At 32.3% G+C, this 17,884-nt stretch overlaps 3 protein-coding genes and 1 pseudogene across 3 annotated transcripts in view; 3 read left to right on the top strand and 1 right to left on the bottom strand.

Moving 5' to 3' along the window:
* Positions 1-17,884, top strand: part of LOC145191148 (UDP-glucose:glycoprotein glucosyltransferase 1-like) — a 421,900-nt gene that overhangs the window by 147,580 nt on the left and 256,436 nt on the right. The window lies entirely within an intron of this gene.
* LOC149881729 (zinc finger BED domain-containing protein 4-like) lies at positions 1,073-2,730 on the bottom strand. Its single transcript, XM_090065844.1, has 2 exons — positions 1,613-2,730; positions 1,073-1,505 (listed from the first exon to the last, which is right to left on the bottom strand). Exons 1-2 carry the CDS (start codon positions 2,728-2,730, stop codon positions 1,073-1,075), a joined length of 1,551 nt encoding a protein of 516 aa, XP_089921970.1.
* On the top strand, positions 11,652-12,551 carry LOC145191648 (soma ferritin-like; annotated as a pseudogene).
* On the top strand, positions 16,009-17,650 carry LOC149881728 (uncharacterized). Its single transcript, XM_090067023.1, has one exon. The coding sequence runs from the start codon at positions 16,019-16,021 to the stop codon at positions 17,597-17,599; it is 1,581 nt and encodes a 526-aa protein (XP_089923149.1). The 5' UTR covers positions 16,009-16,018; the 3' UTR covers positions 17,600-17,650.

The raw sequence follows: 17,884 nt of genomic DNA, 5'->3' as shown, positions 1-17,884 counted from the left end.
GAAATTCAAACGGACTTAACATTGGGTTCAATTTTTTGCTCGATTGAGCTATCAAGCAAAAAATTGAACCCAATGTGAGCAAAAGACTGAGGAACATTCGTGTAAATTTTGGTTGAAATCTGACGGGTAGTTTTTGACAGAGACATCTTTTACCGAAAAAAGAAATGTACGGCATTCCCTATTTTTTTGTTTAAGCGGATTTTACAGGTTTATCCATAAAAAAATTACTTGTTATTGCTTTCAAAACTTGCATTTTATTGCATTTGGAATTAATTTCTTTCTTCAACAAAATTAAAATTATCAAGGTAAGATTCTTTTTTACATTTTCAACTTCTGAGGAAATATTTTGGTCTATGATGTTTAAGATGGAAATGTTTTTCAGCGGAAAAAGTAGGAAGTGGTAAAAAGTATTGTATTTTATTGAGTATAGTGCGCACTTTTATTAGAAAAAAATGAAATCAAAGAAAAAGGTGCTCAATTTAAAAATGATATTTATTTAATAGATGCATTCCATATTTACTATTAAAAAAGTTGAGTGTGCACTATACTCATATGCAAACTATACTATAGTGATCGACCGAAATCGAAATTTGAGCCGAAACCGAAAGTACCGAAATTTCGGTTCAGTAAAGCCGTAGCCGAAACCGAAACAGCCGAAATTTGAAAAAAAAATGTTAAAAATCTCTGAACCTTTTATGATCACCGAGTTAAAGCAAAAAAAACTATTTTACGTATATCTAAGCAATCACCTTGTAACATAATTTGATAAAAACTATAATATGTCAAAAAAAAAAGTAGAATATGTCAAGACATTTTATTAATTAAAGTTAACAATTGAAATATTTTCTCAACAGAATAAAATTTTTTCCATGTTTTCTGGCAAAAGTCTGTTTCTTTCATTTGAAAGAATGTCTCCAGCAGTTGAAAACAACCTTTCAACTTCGGTAGATGTTGGTGGAGGTGTAAGGAATCTCTTTGCCATTTTTGCCAAACCAAACTTTGCTTTTAATGTTGTTTTTTCTTCATACTCTTTCCAAAACTCTAAACAGCCTGAAGATGTTGGGCTTTCTAACTACTCGTTTAAAACTTCCTTTGCTAATTTGGAAGTTGGATTTTTGGACCTTGTATTTTGTGACTGTGCAATTATATTTTGCATAATTGAAGAAAACCCTTTGTTCTCAATAGACTTAGTTTTCATCATAGGAGTAGTTTCATTTTGGCTCAAAATGAAACTACTCCTGTGATGAAAACTAGCTTGAAAGGCTTCTTGGGATCTAAAGAAGTGGTTCTTGAATCTGGGATCAAGAAGTGTTGCTATTGCAAAATGATCAATGGTTTCTAAGTCAAAAAAACGTGCCTCCATTGCTTTCTTTAAAGCCTTTTTCATGCCAATCACTTCTTCGTCATCAGAGAGAACTTCGAATGCCTTCAGGATAGTTGTCACAATTGGAATACATGCACTGATGCAAGCATCCTTTCCAGAGAGCAATTTGGTTCGAAAATCGCTAAGATGTGTACCAGCGTTTCACACAGGTTCCAATCCTGTACAGTAAACTTAATGCCGCTGGAAGGACGGATTAGCAGCGTGGTAGCAGTTGCTGATTTCAAGTACAGAATTCTTTCAAGCATGTAATATGTTGAATTCCAGCGTGTTGGGACATCATTTTTGAGTCCAAGCCTTTCAAAATTGTTCATTTGAACCTTTTGTTGTTTGTAAAGCTCAGCAAAGAAGGAATTTGAAAAAGAAGCATGAGTGCAAAGCTTTTGACATTTTTCTATTAAGTTTACAGCACTCTGAAGTGAAAAAAGTTCTTTTTTAATCACTAGTTGAAGTGAATGATTTAGACACCCAGCAGACTTGTAAACACACTGTAGTTCTTTGAAAGCTGCTTTTATATTTGCAGCATTGTCTCTTAAGCAGACTGTGATCTTGTCCTTTAGCTCCCACTCTTTCACAACATTCTCAAGTCTTTGAAAAATGTTTGAAGCAGTATGTTTTTCATCAAACTTGGAACATGACAGGCAGAATTCGATCCGTTCCCATTTGTCTGAAATGAAGCGTGCCATCATGCCCAAGTACTCAAGATGAAAGGATGACCAAGCGTCCAGAGAGATGGAGATAGTTTCAGCATTTTTTTCGTTAAGCATAACTTTCGTTGCAAGCTTAATCTTTTCATAGGCTGGATTGAGCATGCTTCGGTAGTATTTCTCACTTCCAATGTTAAAGTGTGGTGTAAAAACTGCATGATGGCGTAAAAATCCCGAATTATTCACAATTGACCAAGGCTGTAAGTCGAGGATAATCATTTCAAATATAGATCTATGAAACTTAAGACTTTCTTCGGAATTTGAATCAATTTTTGAGATATTGTCAACCCAGCATGGCATTGTAAATTGCAACATTTCAGTCCTCTGGCGTTTTGATCTGATGTCAAATAAAGGTATTGTTCTTTTTTTAATTGTAAGAGACTCAAGCTGATCTGAAGTTGGTATATTTTCAGGATTGTCGGTAGTTGTGAGTATTGCTTTTTCAGTTAGGAGATTTTTTAGAGTAAGCTGTGGGTGCCGACTTCTTAAATGTGATGAAAGTCCGCTAAGTGATTGAAGTTTTGGATTGTGGGATCCACGAGATATTTTCAAATTGCAGATATTGCAAGTTGCGTATTTGGAATCACTGGCTGTTACGGTAAAATGATTCCACAAATAGCTTTTCTTTCGATTATTTTCCATTGTAAAATTTAGCACTGAGAAACTTTGATTAAACTATTGATTTTGATTACTTAACTTAAATGTTAACTTATTTAAAGAATGATTTGAGAATAGTGACTTGAATCAATTATGTAACGTGACTTCAATTAAAATTTCTACAATTGTTATAATTAAAAATTGATTTACTAACAAACGATTAAAATTAGGAAATCGTTATGATCCCACTCTAAATTTAAAAAAAGTTATCTAAACTTAAAAAAAAATCTCCTCACAAAAGTCACGGTTCATTTCGGTAGTGGCTTGAACCGAAATTTCGGCCGAAACAGGAAAAGTAAAAAATTGTTGAAGCAGAAATTTCGGTTTCGGCTTCGGCCGAAGCCAAAAGTTTCTGTTCACTACTATACTATATAAAATACTGTAAGATAACAAGTGGGTAAATGAACTAATGGGAAAGTAGATATGAAAATAGTTTGCTTTAATATCAAAACTATTTTAATCCTAATAAATATATTTTAAAGCTCTGAAATTAAATTCAGTTATTTTAAATTTTGTGACAAAGCATGGCTTAAATTTTAGACCGATCTCCAAATAAAAGGTTCACCCTCACTTTTGTGACCGTCCGTATTTCTGCATACAGGTAAAGTTTCGATTCGTTTCAATTGCATATATTGTCTATAACATCAGTTATATTTTGGCCTAGAAGTCTACAAACTTTTGCCTGTTTTTTTTAATTCTTTCAATCTGCACAACTAAGAGAATGTTAAAATTTCAAGACTGATAAAACTATTTGAATACTGTTGCATTTACAGGAGACTAAGCAATTTCTCATAATACCAAATCATGCAAGTGGTCACGAGGAGAACAGAAAAATTGTCTGTTTAACTTTCCTTAAAAAGTGCACCAGGCAAATAACTTCATTCCAAGTAAAGCGTTTGTCAAAAATCTATGGCATCAACTTTGACTTGGGTGATGCAATAGTGCCTCAAGGAATATGTGATACATGCCGGACAATCATGAAGAAGCGAGATGAAGGCAAAGAAGTTGTTCTACCATCACTGTATGACTTTAAGTTATTCCGTGTCAGATTGGAAACTCGTGGCGAAAACTGTGACTGTCTCATCTGCAGGATTGGGCGTCTAAAGCTGAATGAGAAGCATCCCCTATATGTTTCTCGAGCTGATGAGAAAGGGCCCACTGTGCGCTGCAACGATTGTCTGAGTCCCATTGGGAAAGGCTTTCCACACAATTGTAACCAATCCACATTTCGTGAAAACCTCAAAGGGCTAGCTGCTCAAGATGAAAAAGTTGCAGAACAGATTGCTGCAAAGGTGATTGCAAGCAAAACAGCTTCACCAAAAGACACTGTAAGGCTATCAAAACCATCTGGAGGACCACCTCTTCCTGTGACTCCAGGTGCTTCATTTAATAATGAATACCTCAAGTCATGTTACATTGACACGAGAAATATTTTTATTCAAGAAGCATTTTTCTCCTCAATAATTTATTAGTTGGAAAAATGTTTCATAAGCCAATTTGTAATTACAGGGGCAAGTGGAGGTATACCAAAAATTTCTCCTGCTTTGAAGACACAAGACATGGTCAATGATCAGCTCAGCGCAGGCTCATCTAATGTGGGAATGATGAAATAGGCAAGAGTAGTAAACCAAACTTCAGGCAAAAAGCTTGTTGAGCCGAATTTCAACAAACATTTTCTGGCTGCTGGTCTTTTCAACAAACATTTTTTCAACAAAACTTTTTAACAAAACTTTTCAACAAAAATTTTCTTGCTGCTGGTCGAAAACTGAGCGATTTTTTTACCCACTCAAATATAAAGGCTTCTGATGCAAAAGGTGAAACTGGTTCAGATCACACTGTTGCCCACTGTAAAAATTCCACTGACCTTATCGGCACAATCAGCTCATCTCGAAAAGTTTCAACTGAGTGAATTATAAAAATCGGAATCGAAGGTCGCTCATTCAAGTCGATAGAGTGAAGGCCATTGTTGCTTGTCACTTAAAACTGGCCAACACTCTCTGTGGGCTTCAAGCTCACTCAAGATCTCACCCTTGCTCTTGGTGTAGCATTGATTTCACAAATCTAGAGAAGGCTGGAGCCTTGAGAACTCTTGGGTCACTCAGAGAGAGCTATAAAAGCTTCTTGAGCGCAGGAAGCATTGTTGCTAAGACAAAACACACCGGCAATGTTGTAAATCCACCTATCCTAAGTGGAGTCCATGATACTCTCATTCTGGACACTTTACCTCGACCGGAATTGCATCATTTGCTTGGAGTTGTTAACCACATTTTTCAGAAGATGAAAAGTGTATGGCCAAATGTCGAAAAATGGCCAACTTCTCTTAACATGAAACTGAGCCCCAATCATGAAGGCATGTTTGAAGGAAACGATTGTCGCACACTTCTTCGGAATGTGGATAGGCTTCAACAGTTGGCAGAAGCTGAGTCGGCTTTCCAAGTTTTTGGATTTATTAAAGCGCTCAGGAAGTTTGATGCTGTAGTGAAAAGCTGCTTTGGATCAGACCTTGAGGATGACTTTTCGGACAAAATCCAACAATTTCAAGACTAATACCTTGCCGTCCCGAATGCTAGTGTTACACCCAAGATCGATATGGTATTTCACCAAATCAAAGACCGCCAAATGTCACCACGTGGAATTTACAGCGAACAGGTAGTTGAAGCAGCTCATCAAGACTTTTCTCATTATTGATAATGATAAAAACAACTTCCATCTCATCCAGAATACGCTCTTAGACTTAAAAACTGCCTTGTGGACTACAACTGCAAGCACCTTTAATAGTCTTACTCTGCCAAAAATGCCTCATTTTATATTTCTAAAATTTTGCATCTTATTTTAGAACTGTGAAATCAAATTAGAATGTAGGTGTTTCTTGAATCAAGAAAAAAAAGCTAAGTTGTGATTGAGAGTAAATTGTTAAGTTATCAATTTAAGAAGAAAATAAAATTTTTGAGTTAAAAGCTTTCACCTCTAATATTTGAGTTTTCTTCAACTCTTCATTTTAACTATTTCAGGTAACTTACCTGATTAAAATTCAAGTTTTATTGCATCTAAGAGTTTTTTTCAGCATTAAATCTTTACTAAAGCCCCAAGGTGCATGAAGAGGAAGCCTTAAAATTGACTTATTGGACAAAACCCCCCAATTTGTGTTATGTGTACATGCATTCCATTATATTTTTCAATCTAATTTTATTTTTTAGTTTTTCATGCAAAAAAAGCCATGGTTACTTATTGCCTTTCCATTTTGAACCAATACTAATGCATAGAAAATGTACACGAAAAAGGTCTATTTTATGAAAATCTAAAAACTGACCTAAAAAATGCAATTTTTTGATATTTTTCAATAGACTCTATAATTTTTTATATTGATTGGTACTCAGGGTAGCAAAAAATACGAAATGGACCTCTCAGTTGGTCATTTTCATTGAAAATTGATTTGCTAATTTTTTAAGGAAATTTTTGGGCTCGAAATGTTTTCGTGGCCACAGTTTTTTAGCAAATGGTTTAATTCCAAAACTATAATAACAAAAGTTGTTATTTATTGTCTATAGAGTATACATACAAAAATTCAGGGCAATCAGACAAATTTTTTTTACCAAAACTAAAAACTTTTGGTACCAACACTGGCAAAATGTATGATTTTGCAAAACGTTTTGGCCTATAACTTTATAACCAAGCAAGATATCTGCATGAAATTTTATACATTGATAGCCATACTATATAGGTACAACACCATAAAATTTCATAAAGTTCCAAAGACCCATTTCAATTTTATGGCTTGTTTAGTAAATAATCGAAACAGTAAAAAAATTGGGAAATTTTCAACTTAAAATTGATTTTTTTTTCTCGGACGTAATAGATGGATTTCAAAACTCCCATTTCTAGACACCTACATGTGTCCACTATCAGCCCATATAGATGGCTCTTTCGGGTTAGCTAGAAGGGCAATATCCCCAAAAATATCAACTGTGTATTATTAATAATAAGGCTAATAGCAACATTCACTATATTATTTGCTATTTATTAACATGATATTAGTTAAGTTGATATTATTTCACAAGGCCAACAAGGTTTTTAAAGTAGGGGAGGGGGGAAGGGCACACTCCCTTTTTTTGTAAAAAAAACCCCTCATTTTCGAGGTCAACTTAAAAAAAAAAAGTTTTGAAAAAAAAAGGAGTGGGGAGGGCGTACTCCATAGAGTCTCGGTGATATTAGCCCTGTTTCACCTATACATATAACTGACTTCATAGTTTTTATTTTTAAAATCCGTGTAAGTACGAAATGAAATATAAGCACTATCAGTTAAATTTAAATAATAAAAATTACAAAGGAACCGGAATCGGTAAAGAATAGCTTATTTATAAATAGCTTATTTGTGTTACGTTTGAAATAAATGTTAAGTTTGAAATTAATGCTTTTACATATTGAAGTTAATTAGGTTACGTTTGAAATTTGTCTTAAACCATTTGGACGGAATAAGCTCCTAAAATAAACGTTTCCAATAAACGTCCGAAAACCGTTTTTTATTATTTATTAAAAACCTTTTTTTCACCGTTTCCTTTGGACGGAAAAAGCTCTGAGAATAAACGTTTCCAATACACGTCTAAAAAACGTTTTCTGAACATTACCGTGTTTACTAGGGTGTATAAGAACTTCATGGGCTTTTAGTGTCATAGGATACCACCTGATAACTCAATATAATGAGTAGTAGTTTCTTTGTCTTAATCGCCTAACTTGATTGTATTAGTTTAGTTAGGGGAATTTAATCCTTTTTAAAATGATGCAGAACCTCTCTATTATGGTTTTATCCATGTGATATTACCTTATACTAGCGTTTGCAAAGAAACTTGGCCGTGTTTCAATAATTTGTATAACTAAAACTAGGTTTTGAAATATCAATGAATAAGGCAAGTTGGTCTCTAAATTAAGTCAATATGCGCAGTTTTCTGTCCTTAAAATCTTGTAATGCTAATTTACATGACGCGTGTAAATGGCACTTGTAAAAGTGTATATACAGGCATGCAATGACAACAACCCAAGGTTTAAACTCTATTGATTGTAAGACCTTGATTGTAACTCTTCAATGTCATCGAACTGAGAAGAAGAGGTTTAACATCGATAACAATTTTGAGTAGCTTTGTTTGGATAGAGAGAACCCTTTTTCGATTACCGTAGTTCTTTCGAGAAAATGCTGAAATGTAAATATTTAAACATTGATTTTTGCACTTGATGACAATAAACATTCCACATGTCTATCGTTGAAAGCAAACTCATTTTTAATTATCACATCAGTTTCTTTAACAAATCGCATTGTAAATTTGTTACGATTATGTGTCGCTTTTTCTATTCTTGCTTTACAGTTTCATAGGCAAATTATTCAATAAAATTGTTAAAAAAATCAGTATTCTGGATCGAAGCACAATTACCTAAAACAAGCGCTTTTTTTTGTAAAACACAATTTCCGCCAGAAAACTTTATTGTTTTGGATAGCTTACAATCAATGCTAGTCAGTGATATCAAATTCATAATTTATCTTTTTGAACCTGTAAAACGTATGATAGCTCAAAAGAGACTAAAAATCAATTCATCATTACATTTACTTTCTGTATCAGGAATACCGTTAAAATCAATTTTCTTTTTTTAAAGGAACATAAAGTAAATAGTTTCTTTAATAAGCATCATTTTTTTTTAATATAAAATCTTTACACCAATATCGATTCTGAATAACAATTGAAACAAATTTAAGAGTCCTAAAGTTTAAAGTTGATCATTGTGCATCGAACAGTGAATCAGATTGGTGAAAAAATGGTAAAAACTATATAACCATCAAGTATAAACTTGTGATAAATCAATACTAGTATTTTTGGGTCAGAAATTTAAACTTGTTATTAGAAGTAATTTTTATGCGTACCTAAGACGCGTTTTACACGCGTACGCATCTTAGTGTCATTTACGCGTGCAAATAAAAAATTTGGATTCCTCGATCCCAAATACCATATAATATCACATGTACAATTTATGCCACGTATTTTTTAAATAAACTTTACGTGTAACTAAGGCGCGTACTACAGACGCGTATGTTTCTTAGAGTCTTTCACGCGCACAATGATTAATTTAAATAAAAATATTTGGGTTCCTCAAACCAAAACGCATTTTTGATATTGGAGATGTAGTAGTCTACAATAATGTGAATAAGAGGGCTTTTTATTTAACCATGCTGTTTCCTTCATAACGGTTAATTTAAGTAGAACAATAGCCGTCGGGAAAAGACTTTGCTCATTGACTTGGGCCTCGCCAATATTTGTATTTTTGCTTATACACATTTTCATTGAAGGCACCATTAAAACCCTCTTTAAAGTGAAGTACACCTTCAAACTTTCCCTCACTCTCCGCAAATAATCTTGGCATTCAGTATAAATTAGTATCCTTGTCAGAGTATGATTAAACATTCTCTGCAGAGGAGTTTAAGCAAATATTCCTTTCAGAACTACACGCTCAGGATAACATTTCTGTCTTTCGTTCTTCATTTCTCGAAGTGAAGGATACATATCTGCACTCTGTATTGTGGATGAATTTATGACAATTTGATATTGTTCATCGGAAAGATCAGACTGACCCAACCACCTTGCTTTTAACTTTGCCAGGATTCGTAGCATTTTTCATGATAATAACAAAATCTTTCTTGGTAGGATCTCCAGAGGCCTTTTTTTATTGAAGCTAATGTCAATGCATCAGCAGAGTGTTCAGCCAGCTTGGCAACCTTAAACAAGAAAATATTTAAGTGAGTAAACTAATTTTTGAACTAGTTTGAATTCAATAGATTTATTATTACCTTAAATCTTTTGCTTCTCTCACTTAGATCTTCCCAATCAGGTTCGCTTGTGTTCCAGAAGTTTTATTCCCTGATATCTTAGATAAGTCTTTTGTTAATTTTTAGTAAAAGTATCATAAAAGTATTATAAAAATATCACCAATCTTTATTGAATTTTTTGGTTCTTAATGTGTTTTCTAAAATTGTCAAAGACTTTTTTAACTTCCCTTTTTATAAAAGATTGTCGCAACACTTGTTTATGGTGCATATTGTAAAAATAGGATTTTTAGGCTTTTGATCAAATACTAATTGACCAGTATCATTTAATTTCCATTTGCTTTAACAACAACATAAGTAACGAAATGAACTTCATGAATGATTTAATGTAACATTTAACCTTTGAATTTTATGTCAAATACTTCTTACGCAGAAGTATTACAGATCAATCATACTTCACTAAATTTTTAGAACTTTTTATTCATCCTACTCCAATAAGCATTTGACGTCCTAGGACATCCAAAGACGAAAAAATTTAGTCCGCGCTTCCGCGACCTAATTAGATAACCACGTAGGTCCAAATTAGTCGAATTTTTTTTTGATTTCTAATTCGGTCGTTTATTGACGTCATAATAAAATTTTTTGGACATTTTCTAACACGCTTGCGTGAACTATTTTATTGAACGCCATTTTTTTTTTGAGACACTTAAAAATTGTTTATCTAATACAGCCTATGTAACGTTGTTTGAAAGCTGATTTGGTCAAGTTTGCAAAGTTCCAAGATCCAACAATAACCCATAAGAATATGGATAGAAAGTGTCTATCGGTTACTTCTCCAAAGATCAATTAACAACATCATATGCTTGTTGTCTTTAAATTACAAATTTTGCACGTTTAATTCAAATAACTTGTAAACTTAATTTAATACATTTGTTTTAAAAACCTTATTTGTTAGAAAACTCGTAAGAAATGGAGAAAAACAGGAAGGGGAAAGGGTCTATCGTTAAATCCTCATTACAGTTTTTTAAATACTTTAGAATAAGGATTACAACTTTAAGAAAAAAATATTGCCAAAAACTTTCTTTAGTTTATAATATAAAAGATTTTTTTTTAGTTTATAAAAGATATATTTCAAAGAAAGAATTCAGTTTATAATATAAAAGATATATTGCAAAGAAAGTGGCTAAATCATAACCACACACACACAATTCGTGAAAGGGAAACCTGGGAACCATTTTTTAGCTTATTTTTACTCGTACAGTTTATTCTTATTACCATTATACTCACGTGTTTACCATAATTAAAAACTTCTCCAACGCAGGAAATTCACCACAAATCTATAGCATGTAAGTTACATGTAAATGTCAAAATTGCATGTAAGTGTCAAAAATACATGCATATCAAAAAAGACGAGTTTTTCCAATCAAAATCACCAATTTAATTAAGAATAACAATTTTTTAAGCTCAGTACTTCATATTGAGCTGGAGAAAGCCCTTTATTTTACATTTTGATTATAATTTGGATATTTTTTTAGAAGCCTTTGAAAATGTATACACTATTTTTATGATTGTTTGGAAAAACGTAATTAATTTGAACTGAGTCTGTTTGGGAATATCTCCTCCACCACTTGATATCGGTTAAAAAAACGGGGGAATCTCACTCTAAAATAAGTTTAAAAACTAATGCTTTTCAAATTATGAAAAGGAAACCAACCTCCTATATGGCCTACAAATATTCTTTTTCAGCCCGAATAACGAACGTTAATTAAGGGATTCCGCATAAAACATCTTATGTTTTCTAAGGAACTAGAATTTGGAATTAAGTCAATGTTTATTTTGTTTTAATATTTATTTTTTAAAGCGCTGGCTGAATCTTGACGCATTTGGGTATGCAAATGACGTCTTTGAACCCACTGTGGGCTTTTATTTTACAAGTAATTACACTTATAGGCAGAATTATAGTAATTTATCAATGTAAAAAGATTAAAATAATTACCAATCAGATTATTTATTAACACTTGATAATTGATATAAAATCAAGCGCAATACTTTTGTTAAATATAGCAAGTAACTTTGTGGTGCTTCTACATTGATAGGACAGACAAAGTCTTGAGTATCAATGACTTGAAGAGTCATCGCTTAACTATTTACTGAAAGAAAGAAAAAAAAAAGATGTCTGCTGTTCAACAAAACTTTCACGAAGACAGCGAAGCAGCCATTAATAAACAAATCAACATGGAGCTGTATGCAAGCTACGTTTATTTATCTGTGGTATCTTGTTCCTCAATTTTTGTATGGCCCACGGACATTCTATTCTCATTACTTAATACATTACCCTGCACAATATTACATTTAGGCCTATCATTTTGATCGTGATGATGTTGCACTATATGGTTTCTTTGAGTTTTTTAAGCATCAATCTGATGAGGAACGTGAACATGCAGAAGAGGTAAGAATAATGAAAAAATTGCTAAAAGGTTTTGCTTTTCAATCTTTAAACTTCAGTGACATGATTATCTTTTCACACTGTAAAAAGAAAAAAAAAACCAGAAAGTTAATTTTCTTGTTTTAACTGCAAAATATTCACTTCGCACATTTTCCAGCTTATGAAGTATCAAAACAAGCGTGGTGGAACTATTGTTCTACATGACATAAAATCCCCTTCCACAGAATGGAGCACTACCTTTCCAGCTTTAGAAGATGCACTTAATTTGGAAAAAGAAAGTAAACGAATCATTATTAACTCTTCGCGAAACAGTTTGTAATCGCAAAGATCCCCATTTGTATGACTTCTTAGAAACTAAGTTTTTGAGAGAACAAGTTAAATCAATCAATCAGATATCAAAGTTGATTACTAATGCAAAGAGATGCGGTGATGATCTTGGCCTTTATCAGTTTGATAAGTTGACCATGTCAAGTGAATAGTAAAACACTACAAAGTGAAAACCTTTAATTGCACTCTATGAAATTAAGAAACGTCTTTATGAGATTAAGAAAAGTAAAACGGATTGTACCAATATCTTGCATATATATATTTATACAAGTGTATACTTTATTTACAAAATAATGGATTTCTGATGTTGCTATTATATTTAGGAGATTTTTTTAATCAGTATTAACAAAGCTGTAAAAGCAGCTTTTTTTTTTTTTTTTTTTTTTTCATTATTAACAATTTATAAACCTTAAGTTAACTTTTGCAACTAAGTTTCTGAGACAAATTACACAGCACAGCATTCCCATCTCCCCCTTTTTAAATTGCAGATTATAAAAGGTTTGTAAAAAAGAAACGAAAGAAGTCTGCATCTATTTTATTTCTCATCAATGCAAAGTACTTTAACTTGAAAAAAAAAACCCACAAAAACGCTAAAATTTGACATTTTTTTAATGCAACCAGTTTATAATTCAAAACCTTGTTCCATGTAAAAAGTGGTTTTGTATTATAATGGTAAACCACAATTATAAACGCAATTTTTGAAAATGGGAATTTCTTTAATTTCTAACATTGTAGAATATGATGGGAGTAATTTCATTGGTCGAAATGGGGTATAAAACGATCAATTTAAGCTCATAAGTAGAAAGGGTTGAGTTTATTTATCTAGCAACGCCCATAGCAACCGTTTATTTAAGAATATTACAAAAGCAAGCGCTTTCTTGAGTCAATGCATATGAACTCATTATATAGATTTAAAAAAGAAAAAAACAGCTTCCCATTAGAAATTCACAATATTCTCATAAAGCATTCTGAGATCTCACCAACATTTATCTCATCAACAATTATTTAAAAAGTATCTTTACGGCCAAACACAAAACAATGATGAAGTTTGAATGGTGTTTTTTGAAAAGGAAGTCAAAAAGATTAGTTTTAAACGTTAAAAATTGATTTTTTAAACATTTTTTTGTAAAGACTTTTTCATTCATTTTACACATTTATAAATAAGCAGAGTTGTTATCTGTCCAATATGTCCAAGACAAATTTTCTGCCGACATAAAATATGTCCGAAATATTTTTCTGCCTACCAACTTTGACATAATTTTATGTCTAAAACATTTTCTGCCGACATAAAATATATCCGAAATATTTTTCTGCCTACCAACTATGACATAATTTTATGTCTAAAACATTTTCTGCCGACATAAAATATGTCCGAAATATTTTTCTGCGAACTTACTTTGACATAATTTTATGTCTGAGACATTTTCTGCCGACATAAAATATGTCCAAAATATTTTTCTGTCCACTTACTTTGACATAATTTTATGTCTAAAACATTTTCTGCCGACATAAAATATGTCCAAAATATTTTTCTGCCTACCAACTATGACATAATTTTATGTCTAAAACATTTTCTGCCGACATAAAATATGTCCAAAATATTTTTCTGCCTACCAACTATGACATAATTTTATGTCTAAAACATTTTCTGCCGACATAAAATATATCCGAAATATTTTTCTGCCTACCAACTATGACATAATTTTATGTCTAAAACATTTTCTGCCGACATAAAATATGTCCGAAATATTTTTCTGCGAACTTACTTTGACATAATTTTATGTCTGAGACATTTTCTGCCGACATAAAATATGTCCAAAATATTTTTCTGTCCACTTACTTTGACATAATTTTATGTCTAAAACATTTTCTGCCGACATAAAATATGTCCAAAATATTTTTCTGCCTACCAACTATGACATAATTTTATGTCTAAAACATTTTCTGCCGACATAAAATATGTCCAAAATATTTTTCTGCCTACCAACTATGACATAATTTTATGTCTAAAACATTTTCTGCCGACATAAAATATTTCCGAAATATTTTTCTGCGAACTTACTTTGACATAATTTTATGTCTGAGACATTTTCTGTCGACATAAATTATGTCAGAAACATTTTTCTGTCCACATATTTTGACATAACTTTTTATCTGAGACATTTTCTGCCGACATAAATTATGTCAGAAATATTTTCTATCCACATATTTTGACATAATTTCATGTCTGAGACATTTGCTGTTTCTTATTTTAGAAGAAAAAATCGTACAACTTTATTGCTCATTTCAGATTAATTTAACGAGTAAAACAAAAGTCTCGATTTCCCCTTATTAGAATGTAAAAACTTAGTCTCAAACTTAGTTTTTATTACTGAATGTGGTTTTTATTATATGGCGTCCTGTGCCACATTAGAAATTATGTTAAGTAGAAAGAAAAGTAGAACTTGTAAAGGATCGAACCATTTACAGCATAAATTCTGGCCAAAATTTATCTTTTAATTTAACCGAACCGTCAGAATCGTTTTTTAAAGAGTAGTGATCTTAACCGAAAATTTATTCCAAATAAAACAAATATCAATGATAATGTTTGGTTGTTAAAATTTTTTTTCTCTTACACGTTTTTTAAAGAGAAAATATCCCTTTTCAGATTGCAAATGATACAACTCAAACAAATTAACTGGCAATTAAATGCCTTAGAATCAAATATTTATGTGTCTGCTCTCCTCAATCAGACCACATGGCATTATAGGTTGCTAATATTTGGAAAATTGGCATTTTTTTTTTTATCCAATGGTACTTTATGGCCATTTACCTTTATTTTGGCATTTTGACACAGAAAAATTTAAGTTCTCGAAAAAGTATTTATTTTGGAAAAAAAGTTGCAATTAATTTTTGCCCCTCAAGAATTTTTAAGGATAATAAAAAACAACTTTTGACTTCCGATCCGAAGATTAACTAGTTGATTTCATTGATGAAATTTGTTCAAAATAAAGTGACAGAATCATTTTGAAACAGCCGCGATATGAAAAAGGGCATTATTATGGCATTTTACATTCACGCTTCTGGCATTTCACATGTAAAAAATGTTGGCAACACTGAATTTAATTGTCCATTAAAACTACTAAAATATGACGACTTGGAATGCTCGCTTCTACGTTTGAGACATTAAAACGATTTTCCTAGCCGCATTAAAAAACGATTATTAATCTAATTATTCATTTTTCGCGGTTTAAACGATTGTCCTGTGGTATAAATAGATCTTGGAATAACTATTTTCTTGTCACTGTTTTTGTTTTCCTTAAGATTTAAAGACAAATATGGAGAATAATTTATTGCACAAACAAGTGAAAAGTCAATTTGAAATTAGTAAAGAAGGAGGAAAGTGTAAAATGTGCAAAAAATTTTACAAAGGCAAGTTAAGTAACCTCAAAGATCACCTTCTTCGAAAACACAAAGAAAAAGCTGGCGAAATTGACTTAGTTGAAACTACTTCGGCTACAAGGAATCGAAATAACGATGAGATTCAATTAATTAAACGAATCAAGCTGGATGTTGATGTAAATCAATTAATTAGAGAAATGATTAAGTTAATGATGAACCGTAACTTGTCTTTCGCGTCAGCTGATGAAATCGGACAATTGTCTTTAGTGAAAAATGCACTTAAAGAATTCAAAATTGTTATAAATCGTCACAGCATGAAACGCTACATTCAACTTGCGTGTGAAAATATTTTTTCGCTCATAAGAGAAGAAACTGAAAATGTTCTTGTCTCGTTGATGTTTGATAGTGCGTCGCGATATGGAAGAAACGTGTTTGGAGTTAGCTGTAGATATGTGAAGGACGGGCAAATAGCTGACAGAACCTTAGGCATACTTACTCAAGAAAGTCGACAGTTTGGCGAAATTTTAGCTGCTCAGTTAGAAAATGTAATTGGAAAAATTGGAAAATGTGCTAATGATATCTACGCAACTTGCACAGATCAAGGAAAGAACATGACGAAGGCTTCAAAAATTCTTCAAAATGCACAAGTTCAAATGAAAGTGATCCTTGAAATTTATGGTGACGAATTTATAGATTTCGAAGACGAGGAAATTGATATTGGCGCTTTAGAGAATGAAGAAGGGAATTATAGTGAAGCCCAAACTGTTTGTGTTGAAAAATCAGTTGGATCGTTCTGTTCAGCCATGTTTTGTGGCGCACATGTGTGTCAGCTAGCTGCTAAGGACGTAACATCAATGTTTGAAGACGCATTAAATAACATCAGAAAAGTTGCTATCGAATCCAAGAAAGTAGCATATATTCAAACATTTAAAAATCTAAAAAAACCTCGTGTAGACATTGAACCACGCTGGGATTCCACGTTTTTGATGATAGAAGATTTCCATACCAACGCAGAAGCATATCAAAGGCTAAGACACGACCAATTAAAATTAAATGATGCTTCATGGAGTTTAATAGATGAATATTTCGATGCATTTTTACCAATACATTCGGCTATGATGGATTTTCAATCCGCAAAATTATCAATTAGTGAATTCTACGTTCGATGGATTCAAATGAAAATAGGAATTGAGGACGTTCCAGCAGGTGATTTGGGATTAAAAATGCTACTGACCAACGCAATCAATACACGAGAACAAGTTTTTTTTAAATGTGAAGCATTTATTGCTGCTTTAGTTCTGGATCCTAGATTTTGCTTTACATCGGGTCATCAACTGTTTAATACAGAAATGTTGAATAGAGGAATTATACAGCTAATCAAAATTCATCAAAAACTTTGTACTCAACGAGAACAATCAAGTTTTTCATCAACAGAAGAATCCATACAATTAAATGCGTCATATTCCTCAAATACTTCTGAAGAGATGATTCCTATGAACTCAGAAGAAATTTATGCTGAAAAAGTACGCCGTTTCATTGAATATACTGGAGGAGGAACCAGACAAGATGTTGCTAATGCAGCTTTAGAGTCAGATCAAGATATTCGTCAATTAATTTTAAAATGGACTCTTAATGAACCGCGAGTGTCATTAGACGTTGAATTCAACATTCTTGCGTACTGGAAGAAAAACCAGAAAACAAAATGGAATCGGCTTTATGAAATCTCGCAAGTAGTTTACGGTGCAGCGTTCTCCAGCGTAAAAGTTGAACGTGATTTCTCTGGATTCGCTTTGGTTTATAGCCATCTACGTACTCGCATTTCAAATGATTTCTTAGACTCCATCATGGTGGTAAAAAATAATCTAGATTTGATTGATAAAATAAAATTTGTTTAAAAAACTAAACGTTTCACATTTTCTATTAGTCAATTTTTTATGGCGCCCCAGTGCAAGAATCGAGTTCTGAAAACCTTTTTAGAGTCGAAACAAAAAATTTTTTTATAACGTAATAAAGTTCTTTTAGATTTTGTGTTAGCAAAGTACTTGACAAAATTCTAGCACAAAAAGTCAAAGTTAATTTTGAGAATAGATTAAACGGCCGTGATATAAAAATCTACAACTGAATTGCATTTGGGTCAAAAGACTCCAGCATCAAGAGTTTTTTTAATGCGGCTAGGAAAT

The sequence above is a fragment of the Hydra viridissima genome, unplaced genomic scaffold (genome assembly GCF_058129835.1).
Source record: "Hydra viridissima isolate aposymbiotic clone 2 unplaced genomic scaffold, HvirCarnegie_v1 scaffold_11, whole genome shotgun sequence".
In the NCBI taxonomy this organism is placed as follows: Eukaryota; Metazoa; Cnidaria; class Hydrozoa; order Anthoathecata; family Hydridae; genus Hydra; species Hydra viridissima.
This window is presented reverse-complemented; position numbering and strand designations above follow the sequence as displayed.

What these genes read in the sequence shown, in the direction of transcription:
- LOC149881729 (XM_090065844.1), bottom strand. Translation starts at nt 2,730, where the DNA reads ATGGAAAATAATCGAAAGAAAAGCTATTTGTGGAATCATTTTACCGTA. An exon ending in TACATGCTTGAAAGAATTCT is followed by an intron (nt 1,506 to 1,612) that starts GTACTTGAAATC and finishes TACACATCTTAG; the next exon opens with CGATTTTCGAACCAAATTGC.
- LOC149881728 (XM_090067023.1), top strand. Translation starts at nt 16,019, where the DNA reads ATGAAACGCTACATTCAACTTGCGTGTGAAAATATTTTTTCGCTCATA.